Source organism: Pelobates fuscus, chromosome 8, assembly GCF_036172605.1.
Source record: "Pelobates fuscus isolate aPelFus1 chromosome 8, aPelFus1.pri, whole genome shotgun sequence".
Taxonomy (NCBI): domain Eukaryota; kingdom Metazoa; phylum Chordata; class Amphibia; order Anura; family Pelobatidae; genus Pelobates; species Pelobates fuscus.
The window spans coordinates 162,331,395-162,350,302 of record NC_086324.1 but is presented as its reverse complement, the minus strand read 5'-3'; the positions used below and the strand labels follow the sequence as shown (position 1 = coordinate 162,350,302).

Below are 18,908 nucleotides of genomic sequence, written 5' to 3'. Positions count from 1 at the left end.
TCCCCTCTGCGCTCAGGATGAATGGTGGCCGTGTCACACTGATTATGGCCCATCAGTATCTGCCCAATAGCAGCGCGGCCAGGTGAATATTACCATCTCATTAGCATACAGTTCCCTCCCATGTATAGTTGATATATATTTTTTTTCTACTTTTTTTTTTTCCTTTCCAAGAGGCCGATATCCTTTTTAACATTTTTGGCAGACAGAGAATGGGACAGGGCTGAAAAGAAAGAGTGAGAGGAGACATGGGAGAAAGAGAGGCAGGAACGAGATTGTCCCTTGAATTAAGAGGCAAGAAGAAGGGTTTTCTCCCCTCTCACCCTAATGAGGACAGAGGCCTTTTATTACCAAGTGTCATACCCCCTCTCTGTGCCTCTTTAACTCCCGAGATACTGGAGGGCACGCAGTGTCCATTCCCTGCCTGTCAATAAGCCAGTGATGGCATTAGGGATGTAATAGTCTGTGTATAAAGAACCTACTGTATGAGTCACTGCATGGAGAAATCTATCCTGTACGTATATAAACTCTACGACCTATGTACTTAAATCTTCTAAACAGCCCGTGCACACGATGTGACTCCCTGGATCATATTCATTGATGGAAATTTATATTGATTATGGTGTCTGAGCTTACACTCGCACTCAGAGCAGACAATGAATATAGTCACAGACCAAGATCCAACATAATTAATCCACCTCTCACTGCTCATTCATTGATTTTACATTAACACATCACCCCTGCCTGCCAGCCAGCATTCCGAGAAAACACACAATAAATTTATTAATTCATCTTCCAATGCCGAATGACGGTGCATGCTCATCCAGATTAAGGTGATTATTCAAGACTTTTTTTTTTTTTAGAGAGAAAAGCCTTCTCCACTCCCCTCCCCCCAAAAAAAACACGTTATTGCAGCTATAGACATTTAACCACTTAGTGCCCAGATTTGTATCATGTGCAACTGAAATATAGGAGCATCTAAAATAGAACCCTGTGATTACCCAGAATCCTTGTTTTATGCTGTTTTCTCATTTCTTGCATCAGGATTCCACATGCTTAGAAACCTTTATGTCTACTCCTTCTTAACAACTACAGGTCTTACCAAAGTCTTTCTTGCAGTATTTTTTCAAGTTGATCTTGTAATTTCCTTTGGGAGGCTTGCAGTACTGCTCACAATCTAATTCAAAGAGACGGTAAATCATTAGCTCACATATTCTTACGCAGGTGCTACAGAAATGCATATATTGTCCCCTAAGTTCTTTTGAGCGAGCAGCCTAGCACTGGTAGATAACATCTTTGTGACAATAAAATCCCACAGTCTTCATAGCCAACAAGGAGAAACACTAAGGGTTGTGTCAGTTATAAAGATTTCAATTGTTATCAATGTTTCAGTGATTAATTATTAACAAAAAAATTACAGAGAATATTTTGGCAAAAAAAGCCACCAATAACACACAGTTCTGCCATTTATTTACATATAATGCATATGGGGAGGAAGATATTTTTTTAAAATTTTTGACCGTGGAAAGGGTGACGTGGCTTTGCTGTTCAGATTAATATCATACTTATATTTTAAATTAATGTGGCACTATGAGCACCAAAACAACTTTAGCCTTCCCTGTATGTGACCTACACAGTCCCCCTAAACACGTTCTGTATCTAATATCATATCTATGTATTATATCTAATGTGTACAATTCCTTTATTGCACAGAAGGTTTAATTCACAATTTATTATCTCCTGCACAGTTAATAGTTTGCTAGAACTCGCCTTCTGTGTGTGATTAAAGGTAAATGTACAGACCAGGAGATAAAAAACTTCTAAAGTAAGTTAACATCTGATTGAAAATTAAACCATTTTTATTCATGCAGGCTATGTGAGTCACAGCCAGGGTAGGTGTAGATTATGCGGCATGGACAGAAACAAAAGTGATTTAATTCCAGATGCATGATCTATACACCAAAACTGTTTTTTTGCTAAAATTGTTTGGGTGAATATAGTGTCCCTTTATTAGCAAGCTAGATCCTGCAGGAGCCTCCTGTGTATGATTAAAATTTAATTTACAGAGCAGGAGATAAAAAACTTATAAAGTAAACACACTGTGCTGTCACATCTGATTGAAAATGATACACATTTTTCTTTTTTTTTTTAAATTCTTTATTTTATGCGTGCAGACATTAAACAAGCATAGTTGCACTGCCACAACAGCTGGTGCAAGCCGATTTTTACACATATGTTGACAGTAGTATGGCATAAAAGACATTGCACATTTTTTTTATATAGGGGGAGAGAACAAGTTAAATCGTAAGCTTATATTTCGCAGCAATAAACAGTAAATACTAGTTAGCGTGATGGGTCGTATGCCGACACGAGGAATTCAGAGGATAGGTAACCCTGGCTCACCCTGTGGATTAATCATGTTCAACAAATAAAGTTAGGGCTGACCCCTGTGTCAAGAATGCCAGCACTTTCGAGGGCAAGTTAAAAACAGAGGAGGACTGAACAGTAAATAGCATTTGCGTATGATCTATATGAAGATGTGCTGTGCAAGGGGGCAATACAGGCTATGAGCCTGTGGAGTTGGTCTGCCGTTAGAGATACGCTAAGCTCTAAAGATTAACATGTTAAGGCTGCCGTACCTACTATATGGTGGGTCACCTCTATATGGTATCACAGGCTGTATGTGTGGGAGCATGTATGAATAGGGCTTCTGGGCACCCCATCAGTAATGTAAGAGGGACCAGCAGTACAAGTATCAACCAGCAAAATAGGAAGAACGAGGGCTAAAATAAAACTTAAACAACAAAAATTATCAACTCAAATATGGTGTAGCCTCTCTGGTTTGTCATCTGATCTAGCCACCTCCATTATTACAGTGGGTCTCTGGGTGGGTACAGAATGAGGTGTTTAGCCGATTCCTACCAGAGGCAGAGGTGAGTGAGACACAGGTAAGTCCAGGTGGGTAACCTCTCTGGTGTAGAAGGGCATGATGCTCCTCAGGCCCCAGGATGGTATGAGGACCTGCATTTGGATTCCGTGGACTCGGGAGCCTTGCAGTGCCAAGTCCTTCCCCTGTCCGGGGGGAGCAGAGTGTCTGTGTGGTAGGTGCTTTTTCCGGCAGACATTCCTCCGCTGTCGTGGGTGATGCATGAAGGCTGTGCCTCGGGGGGACCTCGGTCCAGGCGGTCGGACTGTAGGGTGTGCCCAGGCTTGTTTAGCTATTCCACCTGGGGGAAATCCATTTCGCCCCAGCTCGATGGCATGTTGCTTGGGCACGGTCAGTGCCGGTGGCTGTCGTCTATTTTCCAATCTTTCCCAGAATTGCTGGCATATTGCTTCAAATTTAAGTGGGAAGGCTGCTTCCCAGTCGCTTAGTGTCATCCGTTCCAGAGTGATTGCGGTGCCGTCGGCCATCTTTGAAAGGCCTTGTGTCAGCAGTCTACAGGAGATATCTACCAGGAGTGATCCCGGGGTGACTGCTCGCTTGTTAGGAGGGGGCCCGGGATAACCCCCACCGGCCTAGGGGGGGGAGTGCGGGGCTCTGAGAGACCTCCAACCAAGGGAGCTGGGACAGCTCCGAGCCGAGTGATCGTCCGTTTCACCCGTCGGGGAGCCACCAGGCCGCACCAGCTGTAGGCAAAGACACTCTTCAAAGTTGCTCCGTCCTGTCAGGTAAAGGCAACGATTTATGAAAGTCCAGTAGCAGGGTATTTGTGTCTGGCACAGCTTATTTTAATTGAGTTTAGGGAGGAGCACAGGCTATGTGCGACCTGCCGGCATGGTGTCCAGGCCCCGCCCCCATGATACACATTTTTCATGTTGTGAGTATATATATACATACACACACACATGCATTGTATCATACAGAATTAAGCCGCAACAGGCTTACATTCCATAGAACATCAAATCTTCCACCAGTTTAATATCCTTCAAAAAGATCTGTGTCTCTCTGGATGTGCGATCGAGGCAACCTTTAATAACTAGCAATGTTTGTGTATTTTTAAAATATGTGTTCTATTAACTTCATAGTATGCTATTGTTTGTGTGTTGCTAGTGACGTCAGTGTGGGCTTCCTGGCCATTCACGTGACTTCAAACGATAGGCAATCCGTTTACTGCATCATAAATGACCATTAATGGTCCAATAAACAGACAGCTTGTCGTTTGAAGTCTTGGAAGACATCTTCAAATTCCACGTGTTACTGGCCGACTTTGCAACTTGTATCGAGCCAAGGATTTGAAGCAATATGAACATTTATGCCCGGACACATTTGTGAAAACAGCATTTAACCCTTTTATAACAGATGACGTTAAAGAACTGTAATTAAAAATCTTAGCATTTTGCCAAATTTGTACTGAAGGGTTTAAAGTCGAGTGATAACAAGGTATGGGTCATGTCGCCCTCTCTAGATCCATAGATCAAGGTTGTGTGTCTGGGGGCCGGAGATTTATTGCAAGGTGAATGAGGGAAGGAAAGGTCTCATACCCCCACCCCCCCCAACATATTCTGGGTCCCAGCCAGGGTGAAAATCTGTTCTGGGGTGGAGGGTACAAAGTGTGCCAGTGAATCATGCCAGGGCAACATTGGAAATCCTGTCACATGCCAGGCGAGAGCTGGGCACTTACAAGTACAGCCTCCGTTTTTAGTCCTTTGCCGTGTAAGGAGCTAACACTGGAATTATCACCTGGTATATGGAAGATTATAAATAATTTTGGTTACAGGGGTCTACTTCCTTAACCCTTTAGCTGCTGGAGCAAGGGGCAAATTCCCGGATTTACCAGTATGTGGTTATCCGTAAGCTATTGGGGCTTTAACTGACACAGGCAGAACGTTGTAATATTCTCTATTCTACCTACTTAGACATGTATAAAATAATCCATACTTCAGGGCTTTAAGCAATCAAAGTCCTACCGTCTTTGGATGCAAGGCAACCCTGAAAGACGGTTTATCAATATAAGATTCCTGTGGTCACATAGTCCCCCTGAGCTGGAGAGTCAGTGACTGCCAACTTGTACAGGTTACAGATACACATTTCAGCCTCAGAATGTTGGTCCCATGCAGAGCAGGTCCCAGGATCTCAGTATTAATTAAAGCCACTCTTCAGATATAAATGTAAATCAGCTTAAACTTTTCCAACTCAATAAGCCTAGCTAAACCTTTTGGTTACGGAATCTGATGGCGCTATATAAATAATAAAATATTAATAATAAAATAATATCCACGTCTTGATCTCCAAGTCATACCGACTGCTAGTACACAGCAAAATGCAGGACTCTGGGGTCTGCAAACACATGAGATAACATTGTGTATAAAACTTCAAAGCTAGGGGTGTGAGTCGGGGGGCCGGGCAGCTCTGAGTAAAATTTGGCTGACTTACTAATAGCAATGTTTACAATTATAATGTAATTTAGAACAAGAACAATGTATCTCATTTACACAGACTGATTTCTAAACACATTTATTGTAGTTCAAAGACACATTGGAGCTCTGTTATACACACAGTCACACCAACAATATGGAGCTCCTATAAAAGAGGGACACTGAGATAGAAAAGGGGGCCAGAGGGATTTGGGCACATAATAGGGACTGCCCCACCTAAATAGGGACACTTGGCAGGTATGCTTCAGGTTAACACTGTCCAGACAAGCAAGCAATTGGCCTATCGTTATACTTTTCTATGTGACTAGTCAAAGTGCTGACTTTATATTATAAATCTCTGTAGGACAGCACTTTATAGACGGAGCACTAATTTCTGGAAGTCGAAGTAATCTTTTTTTCTTAGGAGACCTCTTAACCGAACCACAAGTCCCAGAAACCTTTGTTGCGATTCTTTAAGACATTAACAACTGTGTTAGTGGAGAAGCACTGCATGCTGGAAACAACAAAGAAGGAGTTGTATGCATATTCAGATACCAACAAACAGGAAGTAGTTTGGAATGGAGGCGGTAGCTAATATACTGTATGCTGTCAAATATTTCTTTATTTTATTTGTTTTCTCTTTGCTTGCAAAAAACATACAAAATTGAGAATTCAAACATTTAGGCCAGAAGCTATAAAATGCAGAAGTGTTTGATTAGTGTCTGCAGTGTCCCTTTAACTAGTGTTTATCATCAGTAAGACCTAACTAGATGGGTACAGAACTGACTCTGGTTTTATATTAACAGCCGATGTAGTGAAGGCTACCACTGAGCTCTGTTTGAACTTGCTGTGTACAGCTATCTAAGAATGCTCTCCAGGAGTGTTAGTACATAGCACAACTAGCAAGGATCAAACAAATAAATAAATACCACCAAATTTCTGTGCCTGTGCTGAGTTTTTCAAACATGATGTGCTCCTTGACAGTCTCCAGATGTTATTAACTCTCTCCGCAAGTTGTAAATCTAACCAAGTGTCATTAGCTCTCCATTTTACTGTATCTCGGTTTCTGTTTATTTTATTATGTCTCTAATCATGTCATTGTATCTCTCTGTTTGTTTTATTACACCCCTAATAGTGTTGCGGTATCTTTCCGTATGTTACATTGAACCTCTTAATAGTTCTTAGTACCATTATATTGCACTGTTTTTTTATGATATACTATTACCTATTACATATATTTGTGTTATTATACTCCCTGAATGATACTATATTGTCCTGTACATTACAATATCCCTCTGCATGTAATTATACTGTTGTTGTTTACAGAACCAACATATTCTGCAGAATATAAAATGTTTTGTTTGCCGTTATCCCTTGACATGTTGTTATTATTTAATTCTGTGTGTTAATATATTTCTTCATATGTTATTGTATGATCATGATAGTGAATATATGTGTATTATCACATTTCTCTATGTTATTAAATAGATCTATATCTATCTAGATCTATATTATACATATTATGTGTCTGAATATCATTATTTCACTCAATGTGCAATCGTATGCACACTGTTATTTGCCTGATAGTATTATTATTTATATAGCGCCAACAAATTCCGCAGCGCTGTACAATAAGTAGAGTTGCACTATTGGCAATATAGAAACTTCATAACACCATGTAAATCACACTATGGTATTGCTGCAATTTATTACACTATGTTATATATTTCTCGTTATTATATCTCAGAACATGTTTATATCCCTATTTGTATTATTATATATTTCTATTTTCTATTTGTTATTACAGATTTATAAATATTCAGAAGCGTGTATTTGTCATGATAAATCCCCACACATGCTTTGTCTCTGTGGTAAAGTGACTGTATGTATGTAATTATAAATTTGTGCATTTTATTACAGCTCTTTAAATATTTCTGCACCTGTGTATTTGTATTATTATTATTTTATTTATATAGCGCCAGCAAATTCCGTAGCGCTGTACAATGGGTGGACTAACAGACACGTAATGTATACGCTATTATTATGTTATTCTGTATTAATATTATTATTTTATTATTTATATAGTTCCAACAAATTCCGTAGCGCTGTACAATGGGTGGAATAACAGACACGTAATTGTAACCAGACAAATGGATGCACAGGAACAGAGGGGTTGAGGGCCCTGCTCAATGAGCTTACATGCTATTGCTTTTTTCCGAAAATGTATTGATGTGTTTTTATGTTATTATAAATATCGGCATGTTATTCCATCTCTCATAGTCTTCCTGTATCTGTATTTATATTATATTTGTATTTGTTCTATCGCACCCCTGAATATTTTTGTATGTGAATTTGTTTAAATCGATTTTCTGCATATTATTGCATGTCTCTGTATAATTTGGAGTCTGTATTTATTATATATTTCTGCATGGTTCTGCATCTCTCTCTGAATATTCCTGAACCTGTGTTTATATTATTGTATATTTCTCTATCTTATTGCATCTTTTTGTATCTGAACGTTACTATATATATTTCTGTATGTTATTACTTATGTCTCTATGTTCCCTAGCTATTATTAAGGCAGTCCCCTACCTCCCTCACCTCTTAGCTTCAGGCCTTATTACTCAGCTTTCCATTTCCCCGTCTGGCCAGAAGGAAACCGTGGACCAGCATCAAAGGGGTTAAAGGCTCATTATTTCCGTCGACAGATTTGGTTTCAGAAAATGAGGGGAGAACCTCGCGAAAAATGTCAGTGCAAACAGAGCTGAACGGGCCTCCACCCTGGCTGCAGGACTGAAATAGGGGAACCGGCTCTTTCCCTGGAGGGGGATCGCGTAAAAAACATAAATTAAATTAAAAAATAAGGCTGTTTCAAGCTGTTTTTATCTGCTTAAAGCTGCATTATTATATTCAGCCTTTAAGGTAATAATTATACATTTTATTTATGGTATTTGATCGTAAAAGGTTTTTAATCATCTAAGTTCCATAGCAAAAGGGCAGAATGTGGTATTTAGACCATTTGCCCTGGAAACCAATGGGATGTATTTCCTAATAGCTGGGTGTAGCATTCGCTTCTGGTTATTCTTGAATAAAGTTAACCATGCTCCATAAAATAATAATATCACAGTACTTATAAATAGAGAGGTGTATGTAAGTGTTGCCACTTTCCACTTACATTCTGAACTCTAGGTGTTATTACCCTACTTAAAGGGACACTATAGGCACTCAGACCACTTCATCTCATTGAATTGGTCTGGGTACACTGTCCCTGTTTCCCTTAGCGCTGCAATGTAAAACACTACAGTTTTAGAGAAACCACCATGTTTACATTGCAGTGTTAAGACTGCCTCTAGTGGCTGTCCACCAGACAGCCACTAGAGGCGCTTCCTGCAGTTTCAAATGCAAAGCGTGAGGACGTCCAGCATGTTGAAAAGCCCCAAAGGAAAGCATTCAGTCAGTGCTTTCCTCTGGGGAAGGCCTAACGAGCGCACAGCGCACGTTGCACAGCGCACGCTGCACGTGCACATTAGGTTCATCCCATTAGCTCACGTTGGAGGAGCCCAACCCAGCGCTGAGGGACATCAACTCCAGAATCAGGTAAGTGTTTAAAGGGTGTTTTAGTCCAAAATAAATAGAGTGGTGTGGCACTCCTGGGGAATAGGTGTGGGAACTGATGCCCCCCCTGCTACTCCGTGGTGGAAGCCTGCAACCTTCAAGTAATAGTATCCAATAGAGAACCCACAGGTTCAACAGATAGGATGCATTGTGCAGTTTATTGAAAAAAGGAACACACACAAAATACAATGTTTCGGCCATATGGCCTTATTCATATAAGTATCTATATATATATATACACATATTGTACTTTGTATTCCTTTCTTCAATACGCTGTACGATGTATCCTACATGTTGAACCTGTGGATTCTCTATAAGGTTTTCTAACCCTTTACATGGTCTGGAGGGCAGAGGGGACAGGGGGGCACTATAGTGTCAGGAATAAAGCTTTGTATTGCTAACACTATAGTGTTCCTTCTTATTGACCTTGAAAAGATAATAAGTTCAGGCAGCTTGTCAGGAATTGAACCTGTGACTAAGATACTAACGCTGGCTCCCATAGTCACTGTACACATGGCTACAGGAGGATACTTTGGATGGCCAATGGCTGGTCCTGCTGGGGGGAGGGGAGGGAGAAGGCTGCTAAGGGGGCGGTGGGGGGGAACCAGAGGGCACTATAGTGTTAGGATTAGAACTTTGCATCCCTAACACCATAGAATCCCTTTAATAATGTATAGTGTATAACCACATTGCCCAGCATGCTGGCTTAGTACCTGTACTGCCTAGGGAAGGGGTTTCCAATCTTTTTTTGCACCAAAGCACACTTTAACAAGAAAATATTTTCCGAAGAACGCATACATTTTTCTTTCTACCTTTATCGTCAGTTTAAAAACTTCACATTTACTTGAAGCCTAACTAACTATATATGCATATACTTTAAGGCAAATTGACTTATTAGTTTTAATAATTTGCCCGATGAGAAATCCAATTTGAATGCCAAATGACATATATTTAAAAAAAAAAAAACACAGACACACACTCTGGGTAAAGATAACATTCAACCAATCACAGCCCTGAAGTCAGTGTCTTTGTGGCCCACTTTGATGTGGCTTGAGACATAACCAATGTGCCACAGAACACTGACTGAAAACCACCGGCCTGGGGGAATAATACCCACGTATTACTGGTGTATGAGGCTTGTAGGTACAATTATAAAAATGGCTCACAACCAGACACATGGAAGAAATGTAAAAACCTGGTGGCGTTTGGGTTAATACAGCCAGACCACAGGAATGTTCTGTGTAAGAGTCCCTGCCCACTCTTATCCTGAGACGGGAGCATCAGAGAACTGCAGTAGAGGGTACACCAAATTCTAACCACACGTGGGCAGAGACTTTACCACAGTCCCCTGAATGCCAGCTCTGTTAACCATTGCAGATACAGGCTGTGATTTCTTTATAGCACATTTTATTCGGGAAGCTGAGACGGCTTGGTTAGCATGAATGTCACAATATTACGGTAGTAAGGTTATTGCGACAAGTTCAACTGTAACCATCCCCCAAAAAGAAAAAAAACATTATAATATGTCCACCTTTCTCAAGTCAATACTCTAGTCTTAAGTACTTAATTTACAGATTACTGGCCTAGGCTGCTAGATAATAGTTATCACAATTCACAAACAATTCAGTCTTAACTATTGAAACCCTATCCACCAGACATTCTCGCTTGGAATTCTCATTGCCTGCTTCACTGACCCCCTTTATGTCCCTATGATGTCACACTTATTGACTCCTTCACTGACCCCCTTTATGTCATTCTGTTGTCACATTTATTGTCTCCATTGACCGGTCCCTTTTTATGTCACTCTGATTTTACACTTATTGTCTCCATTCACCGGTCCCCTTTTATGTCACTATGATGTCACACTTATTGACTCCTTCACCGACCCCCTTTATTTATTTATTTATTATTATTGCCATTTATATAGCGCCAACAGATTCCGTAGCGCTTTACAATATTATGAGAGGGGGATTTAACTATAAATAGGACAATTACAAATAAACTTACAGGAACAATAGGTTGAAGAGGACCCTGCTCAAACGAGCTTTATGTCACTCTGATGTCACTTTCATTGACTAATTCACTGACTCTGTTTATGTCACTCTGATGTCGCATTCACAGACCCCTGCTATGACTATCCTGCTTCCCTCCCTTCTCCTTTCAATTCCTATCCCGTTTCCAGACCTTTCGTGTTATTGTCTGACTCCGTAACTCATCTCGCCGATTTCTCTTTCACCTGCCTCACTTATCCGTGTCCCCTCCAGCTCCGAGCGCCCTGGTTTCTTTTTTCAGCCCCAGTTTCCATGAATAATTGGAAAGAGGCCATACACTGTTAACCCTTTCCTCCCCAGCCCCTCCACCCCTTGTGGCCTGGCACACACTCTGGCTGTCAGCCTGGAAAGCTTTTCCTCTGAGCAGTTTGTGTCAGAAAGCATGGAGAGGTGAAACTCCCAGTGTTTTGATGCACGCTTTAAACTTTTGGCAGCCTCCATCTTCCTCCCAACACAGTGGACTTTCACTGATGGCAATTTAGTTTATTTTAAATAAGTTAAACTAGTTACGAGAAAAGTTCCCCACCCCATAATTTTTGCATGTGGTACAACTTACACGCTGGCTCTTCTGTGCTGGTGAAGACTGGAGTCGGGACCACGACTGGGATTTCTGGGGGAGACAGAACAGAACATGACAAGGATTGATGGAAAGAAAATACCTCTGAATGAAAAGGACAATTTAAACATTTTTTCTGGATTGTCAGGAAATTGTAAGAATGTAGCAAAGTGTATTGATGTACATATGCAGATAGGAGTAAAAAGGACTCACTATGAAGATTTCAGCGTTAAAACAAAATGTGTTCTATGTTTCTGAGTGTCAATATAGCGATTATATAATATTCTGCCATTCGGAACTTGGCCGATAAGGATCCTGCCCATTTTAAGTGTAATCCCAAGCTATATGTACACGCTAACCTTTAAGGAGCAGTTAAATCAATTAAATGGTTATGGTGCTAGTAGGCTAAGAGCGCAGTCCATTTTCAAGAGGTTTGACCAAACATGAGTGTCTACCGGCACCATATGTTTTCCATAAGCTCCAAAGTAGCAATGAGTGAACATCGGGCTGAGCCATGAGTGACTCGAGGAGGACCCCAGGTTTTGGTAAAACCACTCAAAAACAGTTTGACCTAGAACTGGGTGATGGCTCCTAAAGCCCAATAGTACCATAACCACTACATGTCATGAGGTGGCTATGGTGCCTAGATTGCCCCTTTTAAAACCTACTTGCCCATATCCAATGGGTATCAATCCAAAGATAAAGACAGGAGGAATGTAATGTGAGTTCTATCAGGCTAGATGATGGTGAAAAATTGACATTTGGGTATTTTAACAAGTAACGTGACAGATCACTCCTTTCCACGCTAGAGAGCAATGTGTCCTGGACAAAAGATGACAATTCCAGATAGGACGGGGCATTGCATAGCCTCTGAGGGCCAGTTAATGTATATCAATAGAGTCACTGGAGGTTAGGCAGTGTAAGAACAGTAAATGACAGAGGAAATATGGAACTTACTGATACAGGGTGCGATGGGCGAGCGACTTTGCTGATAACCCTTGGCACATCGGTTACAAGTTAGCCCAGTCACACCATCCTTACAAGGGCACTGCCCCGTGGTCTGATTGCAGGTTTTACCAGCAGCTCCCACCGGATGGCAGTCACAAGCTGAAATAGAAACAGGGTAAGTCACATCTTTAGGCTCTCAGCTGCCCCTGACACCTGGAGACAGGTATTAAACAGTGATACATCTCTCTCGTGAGTGAAAGTTCTAACAATTTTATTATACCCTTCTGGTCTGTTTAAGAAAGTGACCTGAATAGGATCTCACTTGAAGATAAAGTTGCTTGCATTATATGCGTATATACCCCAACATGTAATATAGAGGGTAAAAAGGGGTAGTGAAGCCCATTTTTTATCCCTAGAATCAGTGAAAATCATTATATAACATTTGAAGAATGTACTCTTACTCAAACGTGTAGTGACGGGTGTGGCGGAACCAACCTCGCCACTGGCCACTGTAGGAGCCTGGTCACCCGCCTCCTGCCCCATGTTTAACACTGTTCTTTTTCCCTGCAGAAAGGCTGGTTCGTGCCTTTCTGCGGACTGTTAAAGCCAGATAGCTATGCCATGGAGCCCAGCCGTATACTGAAAGACTGTATGAAAGACTTTGGCTCCATGGCGATTAAACTGTATGTATGTGATCTGAGCGCCATCCGGTAATAATGTGCGCTCAGATCTAAGCTATCTGGGGATAGGTAGAATGTGTATGTTCTATGTGATAAATTGAACAGTATGTATTTTTATGTCTTTTATTGTCCTTTGTCTGCCACGTGGTTAATGGAGTTTTGCCTCTGTCCTTGGAGATAATTGGATTACTTCCCAATTATCTCCAGGACAGAGAGGAGGGATTGTGATGCATTGTGGGATTGTAAGTTTTTAATTGGTCAATGTCCAATATGTTTCCTAGTTTCCCATCTGGTCCCCTAGGGGAGTGTCCACCAGGTGTGAGACCTGCATAAAAGCCCGGCAGGTAACCCCAGTAAATCAGTTCTGCTTGACCCTCAAACGAAGTGTCGTCTCGTTCTTGGGGGTAATTGGATTGTATTCTGTTACAGTGCGACTGCCAGGAGTGTAAACCGTTCGTATGTTTTTTCCTGTTCGGCTGTTTACAGCATTCGTGTGTTTCCTGTTCGGGAGTTTGGAGCATTCCCCTAGTTCCAGTTCGGGAGATTGGTGAATTTATGTGTTTGCAGTTCGGGAGAGTGGTGATTGCAGTAGCTGTCTGTGCATCTGAAAAGGGGAATATCGCCTAAACGGTTTTTAACCTCTTGTGTGCAAAACGGTCCGTTACAACGGGATCAGTAGAGGAGTAAGAATTTCACTGTATTTTAATTAATACATCTTCCTTTCATTTCTAAATGCCCACAAGATTCCTTCAACAAGAAAATCTACACCCTAGTGTTGGGGAAGGGTGTGCATTTTTATTTCCAATATTGTATACTTCAGAGCAGAGCTATTCCCTATTAGATTTGACCAGCGTTTAATAAATCTGTCGACAACCCTGAGATTTGTATTGGAAGCATTATGTTGTTATTTATGTGAAACACAGTGTGTATTTTAGTAATTCATAGTGACTTTCAAATTTTACACTTAAACAAGTAACAACTTAAACAACTGAAAACATAGCGATCTTCGAGATTATTTTTTTAATTTGACAATTTTGGTCTTACCATTTTATCCAATTTGGTGCACAAAAATTTGCCCTTTGGGAGTTATTCGCTAAAATCCGAATGGCAAAATTCAGACTAATGTAGATTATTTGGAAAAAAAAACAACAACTGTGTTACAGTCGACAAAGATTGGCTGTTTTAGCCTTAATTTTGCCATTTGGATTCAAATTCTTTGCAATTTGGAGTTTAGTGATGAAACCCCTTTAGATAATAAAACTGAAACATAGGTTTCTTTCACTCCCTTTAGTAACAATTTTTTTTTTTTTTAAACGCTGCTTGTTTCCTAAGATCTTGTTTGTGGCTGAAATGAAATAGCTTGTAGGTTCCTCTGTATACAATCAACAGTGTTCCAATGAGTGTGCAATGCAGGCATGCTTTATATTGTAGAGGGAGGCCATTTAAACAGCTGTCCTTAGACCCGCTCACACCAGCTACCTCAGCTGCAGCTGTTTATAAGAGAGGTTTGTATTTTCCGTGTGAAAAATGGGAGGAATTTAACCCGAATGGGGAAACTCACAGCTGGTAGAGTCATTTAGCCAATGGCAAACTGGCAAAGAAAAGGACGAGGGGGGGAAGGGGGACGCGTTAGGCCTCATTAGAAGAAACTAATTGGCACCTTGTTATAGGACAGGAAAAAAAAAGGGAGTGAGAGGAATTCTTTCCAGGGTCGTTTTTTTTTTTCTTTTAATTTTAACGGTGGAAAATAGAACGTGTTAGGAAGTGAAAGGAAAAAAATAAAACAGAGGAGAGTGTAAGGGGGAGAGCATTTTGTTAGAGGGAATTTGGGGTTCACAGGTTGATGTGGGGGTTTAGAATGGGTGGTTAAACCGCTGATATCTTTCTTCGTATAATTAAGGTTAATGTTTTCAACTCTAGGAGGTACCAAGTCAAAAATAATAATAGAAAAAAGAAAAAGCGCAGAAAAGCAGGTGTTAAAATTGGTGGGTAAGTTAATGGCCTGACGCAATGTGTGAGACGGACTACTGGCAATCTTACCACCAGGTTTGCTGGTGTGACCCCATTTAGATACACTGCTAGATTTTAAGAAGTTTCACAATCGTAAAGACTTAAAAAAAAAACTTCACTATGCGTTTTCAATACTGCCTAAATCGGAGCTGGTTAACCTTTGTGACCCAGATGTTCATGAAAATGAAGTGTCTAGACCAGGGGTGCCCAAAAAGTAAATCCCCAGATGTTTTAAAACTACGGTTTCTGTGATGCTAAAGGCATGCAAAGCATCATGGGAGTTGCGGTTCTACAACATCTAGGGGGACTACCTTTTGGGCAACCCTGGTCTAGACCTAGCTGAGGATTGACAGTACCGGTGTCCCGGAAGGAGGACCCACCTTTGCACGCTCTGCGGTCACTGATGGCGCGGCTGACGTCCCTGTAGTATCCCTCCTTGCAGTAGTGGCAGTGTCTTCCGGCTGTATTGTGCCTGCAATTCAGGCACACCCCACCACTCTTTCTTCCTGACAACTTGTACAGCTCCATGTTGAAGCGGCAGCGGCGGGCGTGCAAGTTACACATACAAGCTGCAAAGAAAGATAAACAATTCAATGAGAACTAGACAGCTAGACGAAACAATAGAAAAATGCAGTCTGTGTTTGCGTGTACTTTTTGTATCTAACCCTTTAAAACAATTAAACATTAACACAATTGAGTACTTTCAATACACTTACTCCATGTTTAGCTCTGTACACGTCTAAGGGGCTCTGTTTTGGAAGCATAGCACTCCTATTATGATCTGCTCATTATGCTTAGATGAAATGGCTAAATTAAAATTGTTGGTTTTTTTGTTTTCTTAAGGACACGTGACATGTGTGACATGTCATGATTCCCTTTCATTCCAGAAGTTTGGTCCTTAAGGGGTTAAAGAACAAAATGGCGTCCTTCTCTGTCTAGATTTGCCTTATAAGTTATTAAAATGTTAAAGTTAATTTGCAAAGTATGTTTCTACTTTTAAAGCCAGCTATCATTTACCCAACAGGATCTAGCAGAATTTAAAGGGGCAGCAGACTTTTGAAATCATTGAGTGAAATTTTGACGACGAACAGGGTTATTTACTAAACTTTGAATTACTGGGTACTGACCGAGGAATTCAAAAATTTAAAGGTGGTCTGTGATGTCCGAGGTTTTTTCATATTATGTTTACTTATCCCTAATTTGTGAGATGTGAAAATTAAATTTAAATGTAAAAATCCACATGTATTTATCCCGTAACTGGGTGCCGCCATCTTTGCCCTCAATGGGCAAGAACTGAACTGGGTGATGTATTTTGCTAATTTTTTTAAAGAAATTGAAAAGATGAAAAAGAAAAAGAAGAAAGCATCTCTTGAAAGAAAAAAAAAAAAAGGTTAACACAAGTTCTAGGTGAATTTTGAAGTTTTTTTTTTTTTTTAATTCAATGTGAATTCCAAAAAAGTGACAGTTTCCATTAGGCCTTACTAACGAAGGAGGGGACACGAGATGGGAAATATTTTCAATACAGTTATTCTGGCCTAATATAAGAAATTATCTTGGAAATTTTCTCAGAAAAAAAAAAAAAACTAAAATAAATCTGCAGAACATTTTGTCTTTGCTGGAAAGCTAGGATATAGATCTAATACACTTTCTGAATTATACCTCCATGGTGGATGCAATGGAACATAACAGCGGTACCTAGGGGTGCAAATTCAGTAAAGTGAAATATTTCTTATTACGGGAATTTTGTGAGTTTTTCTCATAAGTTTTCAATCAGTACTGACTAACAATATCTTTTTCAACAACTGTGTCAAATTCAATAGGAGAGTGGTCAAACGTATTTCCTGTGAAACAAGTAATGAGGTAATATCTAGTCATTATAATTGTTATAAAGTAATAAATAAAATATTTGCACATATCAGCACATCTTCTGTTACCAATGCCAGGGTGAAATTTGGCAGACAGTTTTAACACGATTTGTGCAAATTCCCATGTCAGTGAATACCAGTAAATACATAGGACATACAGTTTGTGGCGAAATTGTGCCAAGCAAATATTTTTGTACAGATTTACATTACTGTATGTGACAGTGATAAACAAAATAATTGCTTGAAATTTCAAGTCCTGGGCTGCTAGCCAAGCCTAACAGTTACTTACCACTCCAGGCCTATAAGGCCCATGGTAATCTAACGAGTGTCAATTTCTACTTGCCAGTGCTGAATTTTCACTAGCCAATGGCTAGGGAGTAGTGAAAACTTTGAGCCCTGATGATGTTACAAATAAAGGGACACTCCCAAATTAGGAAGAACTTGTTGACCTGTGCCAATCCAGGGCACATACATGTATACCTCCCAACATTGTGTATGTGTGTTTGTATGTGGTATAAATAGTAACAGGGGAGTGCATCCTGAGGGGGTGTCGCCAGTGACGTGACTTGTGTCACAAGTGAAGACCATAATAGGTAAGCCCACTCGGGTCCAACCACTGTAGGGGCATTTTAGCCTGACCGACAGTCTGTCTGTCTAGCCGCCAACATACAGGACCATTTTTTGTTAAACATTTCTTAGGGTGCATAATGATTTAAGGACATGTGCATTGATAAAGGACAGGAGCCCGAAACGTTTGCTCTGTTAGGTTTGACCTGCATTAAACTTGAGTACCACAGTGGTGTGCACAAATGATTATGGTTGCAAGTCTTTTTGCTTATGTGTGATTCTAGTGTGCATTGGAATTGTCACGCCAAAGTCAGGACTGTTGGGAGGCCTGGAAATGGCTAATGGTGATTTGGTGCGTAGAAATCTGCTTAACTGTGCAGATATTTGGACGCATAACAAAGAAGAAACTACCATCTGTGACATGCCAAGTTGAGGGATGGGCTTTGGTTGGCTGGGTGCTGCTTTCAAGCCACATGAAAATTGGTTGACAAAAACCAGAGGGACTACACCCGTAGATTGCTCCACTACAACCACTGCATTCAGCGGTATACTGAAAAAGTAAAGTTTCCGATATACTCTTCGCTTGAATGCCAATACGATTTATATAAGTTACTGACGAGAAAACACAAAGAAACTTGAGAGTCCCATTTTGAAGGGCAAATAATGTAATCTATACATTGTGGTTGTTGAATGTCAGCATAATTAACCCCTTAAGGACACATGACATGTGTGACATGTTATAATTCCCTTTTATTCCAGAAGTTTGGTCCTTAAGGGGTTAAAGACTTGCTGATATAATAAAAGTACTTTATTTACTGAAAATCCATTTCGACGTTGGCAGTGAGATGTTGCCGCAAATAATATTTTGGTGTATGGCCAATATAGAGTGGTAATACTGGTAACGAAAAAGATGCTCACAGTGCTTGCATGTGCCCATTTGTCTCACACAGGGTTAATTGTGGGAATTCAAAGTCAAATTTTAGGCCAAAATATCCATTTTTCAGTTTAACTGAAAAATTGCTATTTTGGCTTACTTTGCGTGGAATTCCCATCAATACATACTTAGACCACCAGGGCGGCACAGTAACATTGTCTACAAGGATTTTCTACATTTTATTGTTAACATAAACTGTTTCTTGTCACACACACATTTATTAACGGCAGGTCCTCTTGAGTAAAACGCTGTAAAACAAGACAATTTGCACCCTTTCAATCACTCTCAGCTAGAGCTTGGTTGCTCCTGATCTGGCTGAGAATGATG

The 18,908-nt window shown here is 40.4% G+C and overlaps 1 protein-coding gene across 1 annotated transcript in view; it reads right to left on the bottom strand.

Annotated features, from left to right (window-relative positions):
- Positions 1–18,908, bottom strand: part of NTN3 (netrin 3) — a 109,221-nt gene that overhangs the window by 5,841 nt on the left and 84,472 nt on the right. Inside the window, exons 3-6 of the mRNA XM_063430596.1 lie at positions 15,596–15,784; positions 12,535–12,684; positions 11,578–11,631; positions 1,100–1,174 (exon numbers count right to left, since the gene is read on the bottom strand). Of these exons, the coding sequence (XP_063286666.1) occupies positions 1,100–1,174; positions 11,578–11,631; positions 12,535–12,684; positions 15,596–15,784 (468 nt within the window). The remainder of the gene's footprint in view (positions 1–1,099; positions 1,175–11,577; positions 11,632–12,534; positions 12,685–15,595; positions 15,785–18,908) is intronic.